Raw genomic sequence first — 25,000 nt, 5'->3', positions numbered from 1 at the left:
TACGGGTTGCCGGGTATCGGGTAGGGTACGGGTATCGGGTACCCGGTTGCGACCTCTGCCGTAACCTCGCCCCCACCCCCCCCCCGCCGTGACCCTCCATGACACTTCGCGATGTCCCCGCAGGACGACCTGACGCACAAGCTCGCCGACATCGTGAAGATCAACAACCAGCTGAAGCGCAACGAACAGAACGGCGCCGCGGCGCACATCATCGCCGAGGACGTGAAGCTGCTGCAGTTCCACGTGGCCACCATGGTGGACAACGAGATGCCCGGGCTGCCCAGGGTGAGCTGGCCGCGGGTCTGACGGATCACGTGGTCGTGCCGCCCCCCCCCCCTCTTTGAGATGTTGCAAATTGCCGTCCCCCCCCCCCCCTCTTTCTGACGTATCACGTGGTGATGCCGCCCCCCTTTCTAACACATCACATGGTGGTTCCCCCGCCCCCCTTTGTAACATATCACATGATGGTGCCCGCCCCCATTTCTAACGGATCACATGATGCTGCTTTTGCCCCCCTTTGTAACGGATCACATGATGCTGCCGCCCCCCTTTGTAATGGATCACATGATGGTGCCCGCCCCCCCTTTCTAACATGTCACATGGCGGTGCCCGCCCCCCTTTCTAACACGTCACATGATTTCGATGTAAAGCTTTCGTGACTGCAGGGATTCATCTTCTTGGTTCTTTCGGTAAAGTCACGTAGAAGGGAAATAATAAAATAATAAGAATAAAATTATTCTCACGACGTTTCGGCCACAACGCAAGCAGCCGTTGTGGTCGAAACGTCGTGAGAATTATTTAATGTTTTATTTTTATTACGTTATTATTTCCATTTTACGTGACTTTACCGAAAGAACCAAGAAGGCATCACGTGATGCTGCCCGCCCCCCTTTCTAACACATCACATGGCGCTGCCCGCCCTCCCCAACCGCCGCTTGTGCCGACGCAGGCGATGCAAAAGTCGGCCGGCCCCTCAAGTCGCTGAAGCAGCGGCTCAAGGGCAAGGAAGGTCGCGTGCGAGGCAACCTCATGGGCAAGCGCGTCGACTTCTCGGCGCGCACGGTCATCACGCCCGACCCCAACCTCTCCATCGACCAGGTCGGCGTGCCGCGCTCCATCGCCGCCAACATGACCTTCCCCGAGATCGTCACGCCCTTCAACATCGACAGGTGACGGGGGGGTGGGGGAAGGCCGCCAGCGTGGGGGCTAGGAGATGTTGACTGCCTCGCCTGGTGTGCAGGAGGTCGTGGGTTCGATCCTGACCCTGACGATGCCTGCTGCTGCTGCTGTATATTTGGAATCTGCGTCTCTCTCTCTCTCATCATCATCACGGTGGCTATGAGATGTTGACTACCTCGCCTAGTGCGCAGGAGGTCGTGGGTTCGATCCAGACCCCTGACGACGCTTCTGCCTTCTGCTGCTGTATATTTGGGGAGTTTGCGTGTCTCTCTCTCTCATCATCATCACGGTGGCTATGAGATGTTGACTACCTCCCCTGGTGTGCAGGAGGTCGTGGTTTCGATCAAGACCCCGATATCAATGTAGATGGTGTTAACCGGTGCCTCTAGCTGTATATTAGGAGCAGCAGTACCGGTAACGGTGGTGTTCACCGGTGGTGTTAACCGTTGTTAGACGGTGGTGTTAGAGGATGATGTCAACCGATGGTGTTAACCAGGCGTATGACGGTGATAATCAGTTGTTAGACGACGATGCGCCGGCATTAACCGGTGCTTGCCCCCGCGCGCCCCCCCCCCCCCCCCCCCCCCCGTGTGCCGTGCAGGATGCAGGAGCTGGTGCGGCGTGGCAACAACCAGTACCCCGGGGCAAAGTACATCACGCGGGACAACGGCGAGCGTGTCGACCTGCGCTTCCACCCCAAGCCCAGCGACCTGCACCTGCAGATCGGATACAAGGTGACCAGCAGCAGCAGCAGCAGCGGCGGCAGCAGCGGTATCGGTGTAGATGGTGGTGTAATCAGTATCGGTGTAGATGGTGGTGTCACCGGTGCCTCTCGCTGTGTAGCAGCAGCAGCGGTATCAGTGTAGATGGTGGTGTCATCGGTGCCTCTAGCTGTGTAGCAGCAGCAGCGGTATCGGTGTAGGTGGTGGTGTCACGGTATCGGTGTAGATGGTGGTGTAACCGGTATCGGTGTAGATGGTGGTGTCACGGTATCGGTGTAGATGGTGGTGTCACGGTATCGGTGTAGATGGTGGTGTCACCGGTGCCTCTCGCTGTGTAGCAGCGGTATCGGTGTAGGTGGTGGTGTCACGGTATCGGTGTAGATGGTGGTGTAACCGGTATCGGTGTAGATGGTGGTGTCACGGTATCGGTGTAGATGGTGCTGTCACGGTATCGGTGTAGATGGTGGTGTCACCGGTGCCTCTCGCTGTGTAGCAGCGGTATCGGTGTAGGTGGTGGTGTCACAGTATCGGTGTAGGTGGTGGTGTCACGGTATCGGTGTAGATGGTGGTGTCACGGTATCGGTGTAGATGGTGGTGTCACCGGTGCCTCTGGCTGTGGTGTAACTGGCGGTCCATCCGGGAACAAGCGGATTGATGGAGTGATTTTATCGATTGATTGAGCGAACGATTGACTGATTGAGCGATTGCTTATTTTTGGTTAAAACAAGTTCATCGTGGATCGTAAAGCGTGTCGCAAATGCTGTGTCCACGTGTCTTTTACATTTTTTTTAAACGTATCCACGTCGGCTCTGTGCGTGTCTCTGGGCCCTGACCCCCCCCTGACCCCTCCCTGACCTCTGACCCCCCCAGGTGGAGAGACACATGTGCGACGGAGACATCGTCATCTTCAACCGCCAGCCCACGCTGCACAAGATGTCCATGATGGGGCACAGAGTGCGCATCCTGCCCTGGTCCACCTTCCGCCTCAACCTCAGGTGGGAGCCACCACCACCACCATCGCCACTACCATCACCACCGTCACCATCACCGCCGCCACTATCGCCAACACCACCACCATCATCACCGCCACCACCACCACCATCACCGCCGCCGCCACCATCACCGCCGCCACCACCACCACCATCACCGCCGCCACCACCACCACCATCATCACCGCCACCACCATCATCACCGCCACCACCACCACCATCATCACCGCCACCACCACCACCATCACCGCCGCCGTCACCACCATCACTGCCGCCATCGCCACCACTTGCAGCGCGGCACACGGCAGATGCCTGCGCAGCGCGACTCACGACCTCCTCTTGATACCGAGATCCAGGATGGTCGTCGCGTCTATGCGCCGCTTCTCGGTGGCAGCCCCAACAGTCTGGAACGATATCCCTCTGCACATTCGCAGCATCACCTCAATCGCCTCCTTCAAGAGACGCTTAGAAACTCACCTCTACAATCACGGCGCTTTCGAGCGACTCTGAGCTTGGCTCCGCGCCTCTGAGTTGCGGCCACTACGTCTGCAAATTTGCGCGCGTTACAAATTGAACTATTATTATTATTATTACCATCGCCACTACCATCATCACCGTCACCACCACCGTCACCATCACCGCCACCGCCACCACCGTCACCATCACCACCGTCACCACCGTCACCATCACCACCGTCACCATTACCACCATCACCACCGCCGCCACCACCATCACCGCCGCCACCATCACCGCCGCCGCCACCATCACCGCCACCGCCGCCATCGCCTTCCACGAGCGAGGCAGCGAGCGAGCGATCGATTGGCCGCTTTGCTAATCTATGAATCGGCAAACTTATCGATCGATGAACGTATCGATCCACTGATCGATCGCTACCAGGCAAAGGGGTAGCCAACATCTCCGGGCCACCGTGGGGTTTTCAAAAAATGTCTCCACGTCCGATCCGCCTGCCCGTGCTTTTCTGGCCTCCGCTCCCCCCCCCCCTCCCCCCCCCCCCCCCACCACAGCGTGACGACGCCGTACAACGCGGACTTTGACGGCGACGAGATGAACCTGCACCTGCCCCAGTCGCTGGAGACTCGCGCCGAGATCCAGGAGCTGGCGATGGTGCCTCGCATGATCATCACGCCGCAAAGCAACCGGCCCGTCATGGGCATCGTGCAGGACACGCTCACCGCCGTTCGCAAGTTCACCAAGCGCGACGTCTTCCTCGACCGCGTACGGCACCGGCAAAGCGCGGTCACGGTTAACGGCAGCCATCGTTACCATCTCGGTTAACGCCAGCCATCGTTACCATCACGGTTAACGCCAGCCATCGTTACCATCACGGTTAACGGCAGCCATCGTTACCATCACGGTTAACGGCAGCCATCGTTACCATCTCGGGTAACGGCAGCCATCGTTACCATCACGGTTAACGGCAGCCATCGTTACCGTCACGGTTAACGGCAGCCATCGTTACCGTCACGGTTAACGGCAGCCATCGTTACCGTCACGGTTAACGGCAGCCATCGTTACCATCTCGGGTAACGGCAGCCATCGTTACCGTCACGGTTGACGGCAGCCATCGTTACCATCTCGGTTAACGGCAGCCATCGTTACCATCTCGGTTAACGGCAGCCATCGTTACCATCACGGGTAACGGCAGCCATCGTTACCATCTCGGTTAACGGCAGCCATCGTTACCATCACGGTTAACGGCAGCCATCGTTACCATCTCGGTTAACGGCAGCCATCGTTACCATCTCGGTTAACGGCAGCCATCGTTACCATCTCGGTTAACGGCAGCCATCGTTACCATCACGGTTAACGGCAGCCATCGTTACCATCACGGTTAACGGCAGCCATCGTTACCATCACGGTTAACGGCAGCCATCGTTACCATCTCGGTTAACGGCAGCCATCGTTACCATCACGGTTAACGGCAGCCATCGTTACCATCTCGGGTAACGGCAGCCATCGTTACCATCACGGTTAACGGCAGCCATCGTTACCATCACGGTTAACGGCAGCCATCGTTACCGTCACGGTTAACGGCAGCCATCGTTACCATCTCGGGTAACGGCAGCCATCGTTACCATCACGGTTAACGGCAGCCATCGTTACCATCACGGTTAACGGCAGCCATCGTTACCATCACGGTTAACGGCAGCCATCGTTACCATCACGGTTAACGGCAGCCATCGTTACCATCTCGGGTAACGGCAGCCATCGTTACCATCACGGTTAACGGCAGCCATCGTTACCATCTCGGGTAACGGCAGCCATCGTTACCATCACGGTTAACGGCAGCCATCGTTACCATCACGGTTAACGGCAGCCATCGTTACCATCACGGTTAACGGCAGCCATCGTTACCATCACGGTTAACGGCAGCCATCGTTACCATCTCGGGTAACGGCAGCCATCGTTACCATCTCGGTTAACGGCAGCCATCGTTACCATCACGGGTAACGGCAGCCATCGTTACCATCTCGGTTAACGGCAGCCATCGTTACCATCTCGGTTAACGGCAGCCATCGTTACCATCACGGTTAACGGCAGCCATCGTTACCATCACGGGTAACGGCAGCCATCGTTACCATCTCGGTTAACGGCAGCCATCGTTACCATCTCGGTTAACGGCAGCCATCGTTACCATCACGGGTAACGGCAGCCATCGTTACCGTCACGGTTAACGGCAGCCATCGTTACCGTCACGGGTAACGGCAGCCATCGTTACCATCACGGTTAACGGCAGCCATCGTTACCATCACGGTTAACGGCAGCCATCGTTACCATCTCGGTTAACGGCAGCCATCGTTACCATCACGGTTAACGGCAGCCATCGTTACCGTCACGGGTAACGGCAGCCATCGTTACCATCACGGTTGACGGCAGCCATCGTTACCATCACGGGTAACGGCAGCCATCGTTACCATCACGGGTAACGGCAGCCATCGTTACCATCACGGTTGACGGCAGCCATCGTTACCATCACGGTTAACGGCAGCCATCGTTACCGTCACGGTTGACGGCAGCCATCGTTACCATCACGGTTAACGGCAGCCATCGTTACCATCTCGGTTGACGCCAGCCATCGTTACCATCTCGGTTAACGGCAGCCATCGTTACCATCTCGGTTAACGGCAGCCATCGTTACCATCTCGGGTAACGGCAGCCATCGTTACCATCACGGTTAACGGCAGCCATCGTTACCATCTCGGGTAACGGCAGCCATCGTTACCATCACGGTTAACGGCAGCCATCGTTACCATCTCGGGTAACGGCAGCCATCGTACCGTCACGGTTACATCAGCCATATTACCGGCATGGTTACAGCTACACCAACCTTCACACCTCCGATGTAAAGCTGTCGTGACTGCAGGGATTCATCTTCTTGGTTCTTTCGGTAAAGTCACGTAGAAGGGAAATAATAAAATAATAAAAATAAAACATAAAATAATTCTCACGACGTTTCGGCCACAACGCAAGCAGCCGTCCTCAGGTGAAGAACAGGTCTGTCGGGAAGACGGCGTCTGTGAAGAACAGGTCTGTCTTCCCGACAGACCTGTTCTTCACCTGAAAGAACCAAGAAGATGAATCCATGCTGCAGTCACGAAAGCTTTAAATTGAAATTTTAATATGTTTTATTTTTATGATTTTATTATGTTTTATTATTTTATTATGTTTTATTTTTATTATTTTATTATGTTTTATTTTTTATTATTTTAGTCCGTTTTATTTTTATTATTCTATTATTTCCCTTCTACCTGACTTTACCGAAACAACCAAAAAGTTGAACCTTCACACCGTCTCACGGTTAACGCCATCCACCTCACCGGCGCGCTCGCTGCCACCCCGTGGCCATCTCACCGTCCTCGCGTTGGCTGCGTGTTTCTCCGTCGTCGGCGGCCGCAGGCGGAGGTGATGACGCTGCTCATGTACCTGTCCACGTGGAACGGCAAGATGCCTCAGCCGGCGGTGCTCAAGCCGCAGCCGCTGTGGACGGGCAAGCAGGTGTTCTCTCTCGTCATCCCGGGGCAGATCAACTGCGTGCGGACGCACAGCACCCACCCCGACAACGAGGACACCGGCCCCTACCGCCACATCTCTCCCGGGGACACCAAGGCACGGCGCGCACTGCACGCACGCGCACGCACACGCAGCGGCCTGCACGCACACGCACACGCAGCGGCCTGCACGCACACGCACACGCACACACGCCCACCCACGCCCACCCGCATCCACCCACGCCCACCCACACCGATGCCCGCCCACGCACGCCCACCCACATCCACCCACCCACATCCACCCACCCACATCCACCCACCCACATCCACCCACCCACATACACCCACATACACCCACCCACATCCACCCACATCCATCCACCCACCCACGCCCGCCCACCCACACACATCCACCCACCCACATCCACCCACCCACCCACATCCATCCACCCACCCACATCCACCCACCCACATCCACCCACCCACATCCACCCACCCACATCCACCCACCCACCCACATCCACCCACCCACATCCATCCACCCACCCACATCCACCCACCCACATCCACCCACCCACATCCACCCACCCACATCCACCCACCCACGCCCGCCCACCCACCCACATCCACCCACCCACATCCACCCACCCACATCCACCCACCCACATCCACCCACCCACATACATCCACCCACCCACCCACGCCCGCCCACCCACCCACATCCACCCACCCACATCCACCCACCCACCCACATCCACCCACCCACCCACCCACGCCCGCTCACCCACGCCCACCCAGCCACCCAAGCCGGCCCACACCCACGTCCACCCACGCCTGCCCACCCACCCACCCACCCACCCCCACACACCCCCCACACACATGTTTACACGCACAACTTATTTCGCAGCACCGTACGTTGCTGACCGCGGTATAATCTGAGCTGCTGTTGCTGCTGTTGCTGCTGCTCTTGCTGCTGCTGCTGCTGCTGTTGCTGCTGCTGCTGTTGCTGCTGCTGCTGCTGTTGCTGCTACTGCTGCTGCTGCTACTGTTGCTGCTGCTGCTGCTGTTGCTGCTACTGCTGTTGCTGCTGTTGCTGCTGCTGTTGCTGCTGCTGTTACTGCTGCTGCTGCTGCTGTTGCTGCTGCTGCTGCTGCTGTTGCTGCTGCTGCTGTTACTGCTGCTGCTGCTGTTGCTGCTGCTGTTACTGCTGCTGCTGCTGTTGCTGCTGCTGTTACTGCTGCTGCTGCTGTTGCTGCTGCTGTTACTGCTGCTGCTGCTGCTGCTACTGCTGCCACTGCTGCTGTTACTGCTGCTGTTGCTGCTGCTGCTGCTGTTGCTACTGTTGTTGCTGCTGCTGCTACTGCTGTCGCTGCTGCTGTTGCTGCTGTTGCCGCTACTGTTGCTGCTGCTGCTACTGCTGCAGGTGATTGTGGAGAACGGCGAGCTGATCATGGGCATCCTGTGCAAGCGGTCGCTGGGCACGTCGGCCGGGTCGCTTGTCCACATTGTGTTCCTGGAGATGGGCCACGACACCACGCGCCTCTTCTACAGCAACATCCAGACCGTCGTCAACAACTGGCTGCTCATAGAAGGTGGGGGGGGGGTTGGTGGTGGGGGGGGGCACGGGGGTGGGGGGGAGTGGTGGGGGGGGCACGGGGGTAGGGAGTGGTGGGGGGGGGGCACGGGAGTGGGAGGGCACGGGAGTGGGGGGGGTGGTGGTGGGGGGTGGTGGGGGGGGGGCACGGGAGTGGTGGGGGCACGGGAGTGGGGGGGAGTGGTGGGGGGGGCACGGGGGTGGGGGGAGTGGTGGGGGGGGGCACGGGAGTGGTGGGGGGGGGCACGGGGGTGGGAGTGGTGGGGGGGGTGGTGGTGGGGGGGGGCACGGGAGTCGGGGGGAGTGGTGGGGGGGGTGGTGGTGGTGGGGGGGGCGGATCAGCGCTGGTCTTGAGTTGGTGTGAGATTTGCTACGTGGATGGGGGCTTTGTGGTGTCTTTAGCCGGTTGTCCGGCTGTTTTCCTACAAACAAACCACAAACTCAACTCATTTCAATCTTAATTTGAAGCTTTCGTGACTGCAGGAATCGTACTCTTTGGTTCTTTGGGTAAAGTCACGTGGGGCAGAAAACAAAAATGATAAATAATAAAATAAAGAATTATAAAAAAAAATTATTTTAAAATAATAAAAGCAAAAAACCGCTATAAAAATAAAGTAATAAAATAATGTTTTGCTTTTATTTTCTATTTATTTATCATTTTATTTGACTATTTTTATAGTGTTTTTTTGCTTTTATTATTTTTTCTTTTTTGTTTTCTATCTCCATAACTTGTTGATGCAGGCCTCCTGAGAGGCTCCCTCACAATCGAGTCGACGGACAAACGGAACGCCGGGCTATTACAATAGAAATAAAGCCAGGGCACACACACAGATCAACAAGATACGATACGCCAACAAACAAACCACAAACTGAACTCATTTCAATCCTGATTTGAAGCTTTCGTGACTGCAGGAATCGTACTCTTGGCTTCTTTCGGTAAAGTCTCGTAGGGTAGAAAAATAAAATCGATCCCGACGTTTCGGGCGCAACACAAGCATCCTTTATCAGGTGGGAAAGATTAATTTCAACTAATTTCGTTTATTTCTTTGCTGCTATGTGGTGGTAGCTCGGTTTTTAAATCCTTTATATTAAGTTCGCTTGCTTGCTTGCGTGCTTGCTTGCGTGCTTGCTTGCTTACGACCGTGCAAATCTTTCGGTCGTTTTTTAACCCACTTCCCGTGATCCAATCGAGCTGACATTTTCCACTCAGACTCGTTGTGCGTGACAATTTATGTTCGTGAAAAAAAATTCCCTAAATTTTACACTTTTTAGGCAAAAAAAAATTATTTTACATATATTCATATAGAACTCATTCACAGTATAAGAGCCCAGAGCGTAACCCCTCCACAGGCCGTGGCGGAGTAGCGCAGTTGGTAGCGCCCTCGCTTCCCATGCCAAAGGTCGCGGGATCGATCCCCGCGTCCTCCACAGGCGAATATATTTTTAGATCCTTTATATTAAGTTCGCTGCCACGCATATAAAGGAATTATAGTGAAAAACTTTGTTTTTACGGGTTATACTTATTTTCTTCTCAGAAGCGAGCCCGGCCATCACACATGATAGCTGCCTGACCCTAGTGGCTTGATCATCATCACGGGGAAATGTATAGAAGTCAAATACTCTTGAACGCGTGACGTCGATTCTAAATGTGGATGGGGGAAAAACTGGAGGACCCGGAGAAAAATCCACGGGTGAGAGAGAGAGACGCAAACTCCAAATATACAGCAGCAGCAGCAGCAGGCGTCGTCGGGGTCGGGATCGAACCCACGACCTCCTGTAGACCATGCGAGGTAGTCAACATCTAGCCACCGTGATGATGATAGAGAGACACACAAACTCCAAATATACAGCAGCAGGCGTCATCAGGGTCGGGATCGAACCCACGACCTCCTGTACACCAGGCAAGGTAGTCAACATCTCCTAGCCACCGTGATGATGATGAGAGAGACGCAGACTCCAAATATACAGCAGCAGCAGGCATCGTCAGGGTCGGGATCGAACCCACGACCTCCTGCACACCGGGCGAGGTAGTTAACATCTCCTAGCCACCGTGATGAAGATGATGAGAGAGAGACACGCAAACTCCAAATATGCAGCAGGCATCGTCAGGGTCAGGATCGAAACCCACGACCTCCTGTAGACCAGGAGAGGATGTCAACATCTAGCCACCGTGATGATGATGAGAGAGACGCAGACTCCAAATATACAGCAGCAGCAGCAGCAGGCATCGTCAGGGTCGGGATCGAACTCACAACCTCCTGTATACCAGGCGAGGTAGTCAACATCTCCTAGCCAACGTGGCACCCTCACGTATGGCGCCGGGAAAGAAAGTTAGACGCATGTGCAAGTATGATCTGTGTTTGATAGGGAAGTATGTGTGTGTGTGTGTTGAACTTCTTTCGCACCGTACGTTAGTCAACGGCGCTAATCGGAGGTGCGGCTGCTTTGGTCTCGTCGCCCCCCCGCCGTGTGCCGTGCCAGGTCACTCCATCGGCATTGGTGACTCCATTGCCGACGCCAAGACTTACCAGGACATCCAGAACACCATCAAGAAAGCCAAGCAGGACGTGATAGAGGTGAGGGGGTGGTGGTGGTGGCGACTCAGAGACTCGCACAGAGACCCACAGACTCGCACAGAGACCCACAGACTCGCACAGAGACCCACAGACTCGCACAGAGACCCACAGACTCGCACAGAGACCCACAGACTCGCACAGAGACCCACAGACTCGCACAGAGACCCACAGACTCGCACAGAGACCCACAGACTCGCACAGAGACCCACAGACTCGCACAGAGACCCACAGACTCGCACAGAGACCCACAGACTCGCACAGAGACCCACAGACTCGCACAGAGACCCACAGACTCGCACAGAGACCCACAGACTCGCACAGAGACCCACAGACTCGCACAGAGACCCACAGACTCCCCGCACAGAGACCCACAGACTCCCCGCACAGAGACCCACAGACTCCCCGCACAGAGACCCACAGACTCCCCGCACAGAGACCCACAGACTCCCCGCACAGAGACCCACAGACTCCCCGCACAGAGACCCACAGACTCCCCGCACAGAGACCCACAGACTCCCCGCACAGAGACCCACAGACTCCCCGCACAGAGACCCACAGACTCCCCGCACAGAGACCCACAGACTCCCCGCACAGAGACCCACAGACTCCCCGCACAGAGACCCACAGACTCCCCGCACAGAGACCCACAGACTCCCCGCACAGAGACCCACAGACTCCCCGCACAGAGACCCACAGACTCCCCGCACAGAGACCCACAGACTCCCCGCACAGAGACCCACAGACTCCCCGCACAGAGACCCACAGACTCCCCGCACAGAGACCCACAGACTCCCCGCACAGAGACCCACAGACTCCCCGCACAGAGACCCACAGACTCCCCGCACAGAGACCCACAGACTCCCCGCACAGAGACCCACAGACTCCCCGCACAGAGACCCACAGACTCCCCGCACAGAGACCCACAGACTCCCCACGCACAGACCCACAAACTCACCACGCACAGACCCACAAACTCACCACGCAGAGACCCACAAACTCACCACACAGAGACCCACAGACTCGCCACACACAGAGACCCACAAACTCACCACGCAGAGACCCACAGACTCCCCACACACAGAGACCCACAAACTCGCCACACACAGAGACCCACAAACTCACCACGCAGAGACCCACAGACTCCCCACACACAGACCCACAAACTCACCACACACAGAGACCCACAAACTCACCACGCAGAGACCCACAGACTCCCCACACACAGACCCACAAACTCGCCACACACAGAGACCCACAAACTCACCACGCAGAGACCCACAGACTCCCCACACACAGACCCACAAACTCACCACGCAGAGACCCACAAACTCGCCACACAGAGACCCACAGACTCGCCACACACAGAGACCCACAAACTCACCACGCAGAGACCCACAAACTCACCACGCAGAGACCCACAGACTCGCCACACACAGAGACCCACAGACTCACCACGCAGAGACCCACAGACTCGCCACACACAGAGACCCACAAACTCGCCACACAGAGACCCACAGACTCGCCACACACAGAGACCCACAAACTCACCACGCAGAGACCCACAGACTCGCCACACACAGAGACCCACAAACTCGCCACACAGAGACCCACAAACTCACCACGCAGAGACCCACAAACTCACCACGCAGAGACCCACAGACTCCCCACACACAGAGACCCACAAACTCGCCACACACAGACCCACAAACTCACCACAAAGAGACCCACAAACTCCCCACACACAGAGACCCACAAACTCACCACACAGAGACCCACAGACTCATTACACAGAGACCCACAGACTCATTACACAGAGACCCACAGACTCACCACACAGAGAGACCCACAGACTCACCACACAGAGACCCACAGACTCCCCACACACAGAGACCCACAAACTCACCACGCAGAGACCCACAGACTCACCACGCAGAGACCCACAAACTCACCACGCAGAGACCCACAGACTCACCACGCAGAGACCCACAGACTCACCACGCAGAGACCCACAGACTCACCACACAGAGACCCACAGACTCACCACACAGAGACCCACAGACTCACCACACAGAGACCCACAGACTCGCCACACACAGAGACCCACAAACTCACCACGCAGAGACCCACAGACTCACCACGCAGAGACCCACAGACTCACCACACAGAGACCCACAGACTCGCCACACACAGAGACCCACAAACTCACCACGCAGAGACCCACAGACTCACCACACAGAGACCCACAGACTCGCCACACACAGAGACCCACAAACTCACCACGCAGAGACCCACAGACTCACCACGCAGAGACCCACAGACTCACCACACAGAGACCCACAGACTCACCACGCAGAGACCCACAGACTCACCACGCAGAGACCCACAGACTCACCACACAGAGACCCACAGACTCGCCACACACAGAGACCCACAAACTCACCACGCAGAGACCCACAGACTCACCACGCAGAGACCCACAGACTCGCCACGCAGCGTCCGTGTGTGACCCCCCCCCCCGCCGCGTGGTGCAGGTGATTGAGAAGGCTCACAACAACGAGCTGGAGCCCACTCCGGGCAACACGCTCCGGCAGACGTTTGAGAACCAGGTGAATCGCATCCTGAACGACGCTCGCGACAAGACCGGCTCCTCCGCGCAGAAGTCGCTGTCCGAGTACAACAACTTCAAGTCCATGGTGGTGGCCGGCTCCAAGGGCTCCAAGATCAACATCTCGCAGGTGCGGCCACAGGCGAAGGGTCCCCCGTGTAGCCTCTGACAGGGCTGTAGGGGCAAGTGCTGTGAGCAGCAGCTATAGACAAAGGTCCCCCGTGTGTAGCCTCCGACAGGGCTGTAGGGGCAAGTGCTGTGAGCAGCAGCTATTGACAAAGGTCCCCCGTGTGTAGCCTCCGACAGGGCTGTAGGGGCAAGTGCTGTGAGCATCAGCTATAGACAAAGGTCCCCCGTGTAGCCTCTAACAGGGCTGTAGGGGCAAGTGCTGTTAGTAGCGAGCAGCACCTATAGACACACAGACAAAGGTCCCCCGTGTAGCCTCTAACAGGGCTGTAGGGGCAAGTGCTGTTAGTAGCGAGTAGCACCCTCACGTTGCCCCACGTTGCCCCACGTTACCCCACGTTACCCCACGGTTGCCAGGTCATCGCAGTGGTGGGGCAGCAGAACGTGGAGGGCAAGCGGATCCCGTTCGGCTTCAAGCACCGCACGCTGCCCCACTTCATCAAGGACGACTACGGGCCTGAGTCACGTGGCTTCGTGGAGAACTCCTACCTGGCGGGCCTCACGCCCACCGAGTTCTTCTTCCACGCCATGGGCGGCCGCGAGGGCCTCATCGACACGGCCGTCAAGACGGCCGAGACTGGTGAGTTGCGGCACCCTCGCTCGGGATGGATGGGACGGGGCGGATCGATCGGTCCGCTCGCTCAATCGCTCGCTCGCTCAGTCGCTCGTTCAATCGCTCGATCACTAGCTCAGTCGCTCGTTTAATCGCTTGCTCAATCAATGGCTCGGTCGATTGCTCGCCCGCTTAATCGTTCACTCACCCGCTCAACCGCTCGCTCACGCGCGCAATCACTCCCTCGATCGCTCGCTCATTTTCTCGCTCAATTAATCGCTCGCTCGCTCAATCGCTCGCTCGCCCGTTCGTTCGCTCGCTCGCTAAACAACTTTCTCAATCAATCCCAGTCGCTCGCTTAATCGCTTGCTCAATCAATGGCTCGGTCGATTGCTCGCCCGCTCAATCGTTCACTCACTCACCCGCTCAACCGCTCGCTCGCTCACTCATTTTCTCGCTCAATTAATCGCTTGCTGGCTCGCTCGCTCCCTCAATCGCTCGCCCGTTCGTTCGCTCGCTCGCTCGCTAAACAACTTTCTCAATCAATCGCTCGCTCCCTCCTTCAGTCGCTCGCTCAATCTCTCGCCCGGTCGCTCGCTTGATCGCTTGCTCAATCAATGGCTCAGTCGATTGCTCGCCCGCTCAATCGTTCACTCAATCTCTTGCTCACCCACTCACTCGCTCGAGAAAAAACAAAAACAAACCCCCGTTTGGAATCGCGCGCAAACGTAGCAGACACGAGGCACAAACGACGCACCTGCCCCCCCGCCCCAACCCCGCACACGCGCGCAGGCTACATCCAACGTCGGCTCATCAAGTCGATGGAGTCGGTGATGGTGAAGTACGACGGGACGGTGCGCAACGGCATCAACCAGGTGATCCAGCTGCGCTACGGCGAGGACGGCCTGGCGGCGGAGCACGTCGAGTTCCAGAACCTCTCCACGCTGAAGCCGTCCGACAAGGCCTTCGAGAAGAAGTAACCACACCCCCCCCCCCCGCGCGCTCGCGGACAGCTCGGTCGATATCGCTCGCTCGCTCGTTTGTGTACTCGCTCACTCGATCACTCGCTTGATGACTCGCTCACTTCGCTCACTCGATCACTCGCTTGATGACTCGCTCACTCGTTTGTGTACTCGCTCACTCACTCGCTTGATGACTCGCTCGCTCGTTCACTCACTCGTTTGTGTACTCGCTCACTCGATCACTCGCTTGATGACTCGCTCACTCGTTCACTCACTCGTTTGTGTACTCGCTCACTCGATCACTCGCTTGATGACTCGCTCAATCGCTCACTCACTCGTTTGTGTACTCGCTCGCTCGATCACTCGCTTGATGACTCGCTCAATCGCTCACTCACTCGTTTGTGTACTCGCTCACTCGATCACTCGCTTCATGACTCGCTCAATCGCTCACTCACTCGTTTGTGTACTCGCTCACTCGATCACTCGCTTCATGACTCGCTCACTCGATCACTCACTCGTTTGATGACTCGCTCGCTCGTTTGTGTGCTCGCTCGCTCGCTCGTTTGTGTACTCGCTCACTTCGATCACTCGATCACTCGCTTGATGACTCGCTCGCTCGTTCACTCACTCGTTTGATGACTCGCTCACTCGTTTGTGTACTCACTCACTTGCTCACTCGCTTGATGACTCGCTCACTCGTTTGTGTACTCGCTCGCTCACATCGCTCACTCGTGTGATGACTCGCTCACTCGTTCACTCACTCGTTTGTGTACTCGCTCACTCGCTCACTCGATCACTCGCTTGATGACTCGCTCACTCGTTTGTGTACTCGCTCACTCGATCACTCGCTTGATGACTCGCTCACTCGATCACTCGCTTGATGACTCGCTCACTCGTTTGTGTACTCGCTCACTCGATCACTCGCTTGATGACTCGCTCACTCGATCACTCGCTTGATGACTCGCTCACTCGTTTGTGTACTCGCTCACTCGATCACTCGCTTGATGACTCGCTCACTCGATCACTCGCTTGATGACTCGCTCACTCGATCACTCGCTTGATGACTCTCTCACTCGTTTGTGTACTTGCTCACTCGATCACTCGATCACTCGCTTGATGACTCGCTCACTCGATCACTCGCTTGATGACTCTCTCACTCGTTTGTGTACTTGCTCACTCGATCACTCGATCACTCGCTTGATGACTCGCTCACTCGATCACTCGCTTGATGACTCGCTCACTCGATCACTCGCTTGATGACTCGCTCACTCGATCACTCGCTTGATGACTCGCTCACTCGTTTGTGTACTTGCTCACTCGATCACTCGATCACTCGCTTGATGACTCGCTCACTCGATCACTCGCTTGATGACTCGATCACTCGATCACTCGCTTGATGACTCGCTCACTCGATCACTCGCTTGATGACTCGCTCACTCGATCACTCGCTTGATGACTCGCTCACTCGTTTGTGTACTCGCTCACTCGATCACTCGCTTGATGACTCGCTCACTCGATCACTCGCTTGATGACTCGCTCACTCGATCACTCGCTTGATGACTCTCTCACTCGTTTGTGTACTTGCTCACTCGATCACTCGATCACTCGCTTGATGACTCGCTCACTCGATCACTCGCTTGATGACTCTCTCACTCGTTTGTGTACTTGCTCACTCGATCACTCGATCACTCGCTTGATGACTCGCTCACTCGATCACTCGCTTGATGACTCGCTCACTCGATCACTCGCTTGATGACTCGCTCACTCGATCACTCGCTTGATGACTCGCTCACTCGTTTGTGTACTTGCTCACTCGATCACTCGATCACTCGCTTGATGACTCGCTCACTCGATCACTCGCTTGATGACTCGATCACTCGATCACTCGCTTGATGACTCGCTCACTCGATCACTCGCTTGATGACTCGCTCACTCGATCACTCGCTTGATGACTCGCTCACTCGTTTGTGTACTCGCTCACTCGATCACTCGCTTGATGACTCGCTCACTCGATCACTCGCTTGATGACTCGCTCACTCGATCACTCGCTTGATGACTCTCTCACTCGTTTGTGTACTTGCTCACTCGATCACTCGATCACTCGCTTGATGACTCGCTCACTCGATCACTCGCTTGATGACTCTCTCACTCGTTTGTGTACTTGCTCACTCGATCACTCGATCACTCGCTTGATGACTCGCTCACTCGATCACTCGCTTGATGACTCTCTCACTCGTTTGTGTACTCGCTCACATCGATCACTTCGATCACTCGCTTGATGACTCGCTCACTCGATCACTCGTTTGATGACTCGCTCACTCGTTTGTGTACTCACTCGCTCACTCGATCACTCGCTCGTTTGTGCACTCACTCGTTCACTCACTCGTTCACTCACTCGTTCACTCGTTTGTGTGCTCGTTCACTTGTTCACTCGGTCGATCACTCGCTCGTTTGTGTACTCACTCGTTCACTCGTTTGTGTACTCACTCGTTCACTTGTTCACTCGGTCGATCACTCGCTCGTTTGTGTACTCACTCGTTCACTCGTTTGTGTACTCACTCGTTCACTCGTTTGTGTACTCACTCGTTCACTCGTTTGTGTACTCACTCGTTCACATCGTTTGTGTACTCACTCGTTCACTTGTTCACTCGCACGATTGTGTGCGCGTGTCTCTGCGTGCGTCTGCGCGCGTGTCTCTCCGTGCGTGCGTGTCTCATGCCTCCGTGTCCGTGCGTGTCCCCCCCCCCCCCCCCCGTGTGTGCTCGCAGGTACAAGTTCGACTTTGCTAACGAGCGCGCCATGCGGCGCTGCCTGCAGGAGGAGGTGGTCAACGACATCATGAGCAACGCGCACATCCAGAACGAGCTGGACAAGGAGTTCGACCGCGTCCGCTCCGACAGGGACACGCTCCGCTCCGTGTTTCCCACAGGCGACAGCAAGGTGACGCGCGGAGAGACGCACGCAGAGACGCACGCGTGTCTCACTGTGTCTCGCCGTGTCTTGTCGTGTCTCACTGTCTCGCTGTGTCTCACTGTGTCTCGCCGTGTCTCGCCGTGTCTCGCCGTGTCTCACCGTGTCTCCCCGTGTCTCCCCGTGTCTCGCCGTGTCTCGCCGTGTCTCCCCGTGTGTCTGCGTGTCCCCGTGTCTCGCCGTGTCTCACCGTGCCCCCGTGTCTCGCCGTGTCTCACCGTGCCCCCGTGTCTCACCGTGCCACCGTGTGTCTCACCATATCTCGCCGTGTCTCTCCGTGTGTCTCACCATGTCTCACCGTGCCTCACCGTGTCTCACCGTGTCTCGCCGTGTCCCCGCGTGTCCCGCCGTGTCCGTCGACGCGCCCTGTGCAGGTGGTGCTGCCGTGCAACTTGATGCGCATGATCTGGAACGCTCAGAAGATCTTCCACATCAACACGCGCCAGCCCACCGACATCAACCCCCTGCGCATCATTGAAGGTGCGTGATGGTGGTGGTGGTGGCGGCGGTTGGTGGTGGCGGTGGTGGTTGTTGTTGTTGGCGGTAGTGTAGCGGTTGTTGTTGGTGGTGGTTTTTATTGTTGGCGGTGGTTGTTGTTGGTGGTGGTGTAGCGGTGAGCTCTACGCTGCGCTATGAACCTGCCCTGCCTGGGCCTCCCCTAGGTCGACTCGGCCTCAAACCGAGTACCTGGTGCGGTGTGTAGCAAACACCGCTAGCACTGGGGAGACAAAGGCGGCCGGGCGTGGTGCTGGCCACCCACCCCCTCGTGCGCCACAGTGCCGGCCTTACACAGGCGCTGTTCGCTAACAGCACTTGCCCCCACAGTCTGCTAGAGGCTACACGGGGGACCTTTGCCCGTGCCCGTTGTCAAACCCGTGCCCGATTTGTGCAGGCGTCAGAGGTCGCAACCGGGTACCTGATACCCGTACCCTACCCGATACCCAGCTACCCGTACCCGGCTGGGTACGGGTACCCATTTGCGACCCTAGAACGGGTAGGCCGTGAGTCACTGGTGAGTCACCGTTTGTCGCTCATTTCCCAACGTCTTGTCTCTTCTCACAATTCAAGTTCCTAGAATCAACCCACCCGCGCCTGCAACGTGGCTTCATCCCAGAGGTCGCAATCAGGTACCCGATACCCGGCCGGGTACGGGTACGGGTAGGGTACGGGTACCCGTTTGCGACCCAGGTGCGGCCGGGTACGTGTAAATAGACGCTCCAAGCCTGGGGCGTGTCATTCAGACTGTCTTCTCGACAGACCTGTTCTTCGCCTGAGTGGGGACGGCTGCTTGCGTTGTGGCCGAAACGCCGCGAGAATAATTTCGTTCCGTTTAATTTTTCTTATTTTCTTATTTCCCTTCTACGCGACGACTTTACCGAAAGCACCAAGCCGATGAAGCTAAACCCGTTTTGCGACCTCCGGGTAGGCGTCCAGGACCTGAGCAAGCGGCTGATGATCGTGAAGGGAGAGGACCCGCTCAGCCGGCAGGCGCAAGAGAACGCCACGCTGCTGCTCAACTGCCACGTGCGATCCACGCTGTGCGCCCGTCGCGTCACAGAGGAGTTCCGACTCTCCCTGCAGGCCTTCGAGTGGCTGCTAGGCGAGATCGAGGCGCGGTTCAACTACGCCATCGTGAGTGGATCGCTCGCAACGCGCAGCCACCGCCGCCGCCACGGGCTGGAGGCCGACCGAAATTCGGTTTTCGGTTTCGGACGAAAAGTCGATTTTTTTTTTACTTTGGGATTCGGCTGGCCTCTAGCCACGACGCCCTCGCCGGTTACGCGCCGTAGTGTTGGCCGGGCCGGGCTGCTCCAAGTGCCGAACGTCGTCTGGGGGGGGAGGGGGGGGGGAGGGGGGCGGCCCGCTTGCGTCTCGGCGAGCAGGTTGTGACGTTGGGTTTTATTTCTTTCCATCCGTTTCTCTCTCTCTCCGCTCCTCCCTCTCCTCCCTCTCCGCTCCCCTCCCCTCCCTCTCCTCCCTCCCCTCCCTCCTTTCCCTCACCCCCCTATCCCCCTCCCTCCCCTCTCTTCCCTCCCTCTCCCCTCTCATCCCTCCCTCTCCTCCCTCCCCTTCCTCCTCCCCTCCCTCCCTTCCCTCCCCTCTCCTCCCTTCCCTCTCTCCCCTCTCCTCCCTCACCCCCTATCCCCTCTCCTCCCTCTCTCTCCTCCAACCTCCCCTCCCTCTCCTCCCTCCCTCCCCTCCCTCCCTCTTGTCCCTCCCTCTCCTCCCCTCCCTCCCTCCCTCCCCCATCTCCCCTCCCTCTCCTTCCCCCCCCTCCCCCTCCCCCCGTCCGCACGTCTCCCGCCAGGTTCACCCCGGGGAGATGGTAGGTGCCCTGGCGGCACAGTCGCTGGGGGAGCCGGCCACGCAGATGACGCTCAACACGTTCCACTACGCCGGCGTGTCGGCCAAGAACGTGACGCTGGGCGTGCCGCGTCTCAAGGAGCTCATCAACATCTCCAAGAAGCCCAAGACGCCCTCGCTCACCGTCTTCCTCACCGGGCAGCCGGCACGCGACGCCGAGCGCGCAAAGGTGAGCGGCGCGGTGGAGGCGGTGGTGGAGGCGGTGGTGGAGGCGGTGCAGGTGGTGGTGGAGGCGGTGGTGGAGGTGTGGCTGGTCGTGTGGTGGTGGAGGCGGTGGTGGAGGTGGTGCAGGTGGTGGTGGAGGTGTGGCTGGTCGTGTGGTGGTGGAGGCGGTGGTGGAGGTGGTGCAGGTGGTGCAGGTGGTGGTGGAGGCGGTGGTGGAGGTGGTGCAGGTGGTGGTGGAGGCAGTGGTGGAGGTGTGGCTGGTCGTGTGGTGGTGTTGGAGCTGGTGGAGGCAGTGGTGGTTGTGGAGGTGGTGGTGGTGGAGTTGGTGGCAAAGTTGGTGGCAAAGTTGGTGGCGGAGATGGTGGTGGAGATGGTGGTGAAGGCGGTGGTGGGTGGAGGAGATGGTGGTGGTGTGGCGGTGGTGGTGTGGCGGTGGTGGTGTGGCGGTGGTGGTGTGGCGGTGGAGGTAGGGGTGGTGGTGGTGGAGTTGGTGGCAAAGGTGGTGGTGGAGATGGTGGTGAAGGTGGTGGTGGAAGTGGTGGCGGCGGTGGTGGGTGGAGGAGATGGTGGTGATAGTGGTGATGGTGGTGTGGCGGTGGTGGTGTGGCGGTGGAGGTAGGGGTGGTGGTGGAGGAGATGGTGGTGATGGTGGTGTGGCGGTGGTGGTGGTGGCGGCGGTGTTAGTGGTGGTGGCAAAGGTGGAGAAAGTGGTGGAGTTGGTCATCTTTCCCGAGCAGAGGTTTCTGACTCGGCTGTCTAACAAAGTCGGTGGTAGTCACCCCCCCCCCCCCCATCTTCGTCGTCATCTGGGTACTGTGATGCCACTTTTAAATCATCATCGTCATGGTCATCGTCATGGTCGTCGTCATGGTCGTCGTCATGGTCGTCGGCATGGTCATCGTCATGGTCGTCGTCATGGTCATCGTCATGGTCATCGTCATGGTCGTCGTCATGGTCATCGTCATGGTCGTCGTCATGGTCATCGTCATGGTCATCGTCATGGTCATCGTCATGGTCGTCGTCATGGTCGTCGTCATGGTCATCGTCATGGTCATCGTCATGGTCGTCGTCATGGTCGTCGTCATGGTCGTCGTCATGGTCGTCGTCATGGTCATCGTCATGGTCGTCGTCATGGTCGTCGTCATGGTCGTCGTCATGGTCGTCGTCATGGTCGTCGTCATGGTCGTCGTCATGGTCATCGTCATGGTCGTCGTCATGGTCATCGTCATGGTCGTCGTCATGGTCGTCGTCATGGTCATCGTCATGGTCATCGTCATGGTCGTCGTCATGGTCGTCGTCATGGTCGTCGTCATGGTCGTCGTCATGGTCGTCGTCATGGTCGTCGTCATGGTCGTCGTCATGGTCGTCGTCATGGTCATCGTCATGGTCGTCGTCATAGTCATCGTCATGGTCGTCGTCATGGTCGTCGTCATGGTCATCGTCATGGTCGTCGTCATGGTCGTCGTCATGGTCATCGGGCGGCACTTTCGGACGCGCTTCTGCGGCCGCCTGCGAGTTTCTCTGGTTCTGTGCGAGTCTCAAGATCTCCGTGGGTGTCCATGCGTCTGTGATGCCACTTAAATCGTCGTCGTCGTCGCCTTCTAGATTGACAAACTCATTCCGTTAGAACCGATCGGCACGGTTGGCTCCGTACGGTGCGAAAGAAGTTCTACGCACGTACATACGTAGCAAGCACGTGTACGCACGCACGCACGCACGTCGAACGCGTACGTACGTGTGTCCTTGATACCACATCACCTCAGTCCTGACTCTCTTATCCATCGTTTCACTTGTTCCCTCCTCCCTCCCACCACCTCCTCTCCTCCATCTCCTCCATCTCCTCCCCTCCCTCTCTTCCCTCCCTCTCCCCCCCTCCCTCTCCCCCCCTCCCTCTCTTCCCTCCCTCTCCTCCCTCCCCTCCCTCTCCTCCCTCCCCCTCTCTCCTCCCTCTCCTCCCCTCCCTCTCTTCCCTCCCTCTCTTCCCTCCCTCCCCTCCCTCTCCTCTCCTCCCCTCCCTCTCTTCCCTCCCTCTCTTCCCTCCCTCCCCTCCCCTCTCTTCCCTCCCTCTCCTCCCCTCCCTCTCCTCCCCTCCCTCTCTTCCCTCCCTCTCTTCCCTCCCTCCCCTCCCTCTCCTCTCCTCCCCTCCCTCTCTTCCCTCCCTCTCTTCCCTCCCTCCCCTCCCTCTCCTCCCCTCCCTCTCCTCCCCTCCCTCTCCTCCCCTCCCTCTCCTCCCCTCCCTCTCTTCCCTCCCTCTCTTCCCTCCCTCCCCTCCCTCTCCTCCCCTCCCTCTCCTCCCCTCCCTCTCCTCCCCTCCCTCTCTTCCCTCCCTCTCTTCCCTCCCTCCCCTCCCTCTCCTCCCCTCCCTCTCCTCCCCTCCCCTCCCTCTCCTCCCTCCCCTCCCTCCCCTCCCTCCCCTCCCTCTCCTCCCTCCCCTCCCTCTCCTCCCTCCCCTCTCCTCCTTCCCCTCCCTCTCCTCCCTCCCCTCCCTCTCCTTCCCTCCTCCCTCTCTCCCCCTCCTCCCTCTCCTTCCCTCCCCTCTCCTCCCTCCCCTCCCTCTCCTCCCTCCCCTCCCTCTCCTCCCTCCCCTCCCTCTCCTCCCTCCCCTCCCTCTCCTTCCCTCCTCCCTCCCCTCCCTCTCCTCCCCCCTCCCTCTCTTCCCTCCCTCTCCTCCCCCCCTCCCTCTCCTCCCTCTCCTCCCTCTCCTCCCTCTCCTCCCTCTCCTCCCTCTCCTCCTCTCCTCCCTCTCCTCCCTCTCCTCCCTCCCCTCCCTCCCCTCTCCTCCCTCTCTTCCCTCCCTCTCCTCCCTCCCCTCCCTCCCCTCTCTCTCCTCCCTCCCCTCCCTCTCCTCCCCTCCCTCCCCTCCCTCTCCTCCCTCCCTCTCCCTCCCTCCCCCCCGCCCCCTCCCCGCCACAGGACATCCTGTGCCGTCTGGAGCACACGACGCTTCGCAAGGTAACGGGCAACACGGCGATCTACTACGACCCGGAGCCCCAGAGCACGGTGGTGTCTGAGGACCAGGAGTGGGTGAACGTGTACTACGAGATGCCCGACTTTGACGTGGCGCGCATCTCGCCCTGGCTGCTGCGCGTCGAGCTCGACCGCAAGCACATGACGGACAAGAAGCTCACCATGGAGCAGATCGCCGAGAAGATCAACGCCGGTGAGGGCGGCGGTGCGACGTTGGTAACGGCGGTGATGGTGCCGTTGGTGGTGGGTGGTGGCGGTGGTGATAGCGGTGGTGAAGTTGGTGGTGGTGATGGCGGTGGTGGCGGCGGTGGTGATAGCGGTGGTGAAGTTGGTGGTGGTGGCGGTGGTGGTGATAGCGGTGGTGGTGATAGCGGTGGTGGTGATTGCGGTGGTGGTGATTGCGGTGGTGGTGATAGCGGTGGTGGTGATAGCGGTGGTGGTGATAGCGGTGGTGAAGTTGGTGGTGGCGATGTAGGTGGGAGCGGTGGTGAAGTTGTTGATGGTGGTGATAGCGGTGGTGAAATTGATGATGCGGTGGTGGTGGCGGTAGGAGCGGGATTGGTGCGGTGCGTTAGTCGGTGGGACCGGTGTTGCGTAACCGTGTGCACCTGGCCTGGCACAGGCCCTGCTGCTGCTGTTGTTGTTGTTGCTGCTGTTGTGGTTGTTGTTGTGGTTGTTGTTGTGGTTGTTGTGGTGGCACCTCAACCTGCCCCGCCTCCCCGCAGGGTTTGGCGACGACCTCAACTGCATCTTCAACGACGACAACGCCGAGAAGCTGGTGCTGCGGATCCGCATCATGAACAGCAGCGACAACAAGTACCAGGACGTGAGTCTCAGGGCCGCAGACTCGCGACCTCCTGTAGACCAGGCGAGGTAGTCAACATCTCGCCAAATACAGCAGTCGTTGTCAGGGTCGGGATCGAACCCACGACCTCCTGTCGACCAGGCGAGGTAGTCAACATCTCACCAAAATACATCAGCCATTGTCGGGGTCGGGATCGAACCCACGACCTCCTGTCGACCAGGCGAGGTAGTCAACATCTCCTAGCCACCGTGATGATGATGAGAGAGACACGCAGACTGCAAATATACAGCAGCAGCAGGCATCAAAGGTTAGGATTGAACCCACGACCTCCTGTATACCAGGCGAGGGAGTTA

At 58.0% G+C, this 25,000-nt stretch overlaps 1 protein-coding gene across 1 annotated transcript in view; it reads left to right on the top strand.

Annotated features, from left to right (window-relative positions):
- LOC144952182 (DNA-directed RNA polymerase II subunit RPB1-like) overlaps nucleotides 1-25,000 on the top strand; it is a 45,557-nt gene that overhangs the window by 9,831 nt on the left and 10,726 nt on the right. Inside the window, 18 exon segments of the mRNA XM_078882584.1 lie at nucleotides 124-285; nucleotides 950-959; nucleotides 962-1,169; nucleotides 1,781-1,913; nucleotides 2,772-2,896; nucleotides 3,916-4,126; nucleotides 6,809-7,018; nucleotides 8,324-8,492; nucleotides 10,976-11,070; nucleotides 13,602-13,805; nucleotides 14,219-14,441; nucleotides 15,207-15,390; nucleotides 18,145-18,316; nucleotides 18,721-18,826; nucleotides 19,773-19,978; nucleotides 20,655-20,879; nucleotides 23,789-24,035; nucleotides 24,568-24,668. Coding sequence (XP_078738710.1) covers nucleotides 124-285; nucleotides 950-959; nucleotides 962-1,169; nucleotides 1,781-1,913; nucleotides 2,772-2,896; nucleotides 3,916-4,126; nucleotides 6,809-7,018; nucleotides 8,324-8,492; nucleotides 10,976-11,070; nucleotides 13,602-13,805; nucleotides 14,219-14,441; nucleotides 15,207-15,390; nucleotides 18,145-18,316; nucleotides 18,721-18,826; nucleotides 19,773-19,978; nucleotides 20,655-20,879; nucleotides 23,789-24,035; nucleotides 24,568-24,668 — 2,991 coding nt within the window.

This window comes from Lampetra fluviatilis, chromosome 66 (assembly GCF_964198595.1).
Source record: "Lampetra fluviatilis chromosome 66, kcLamFluv1.1, whole genome shotgun sequence".
Classification (NCBI taxonomy): domain Eukaryota; kingdom Metazoa; phylum Chordata; class Hyperoartia; order Petromyzontiformes; family Petromyzontidae; genus Lampetra; species Lampetra fluviatilis.
Note: the sequence above shows the minus strand (reverse complement) of the source record. Positions and strands in the feature narration are given on the sequence as shown.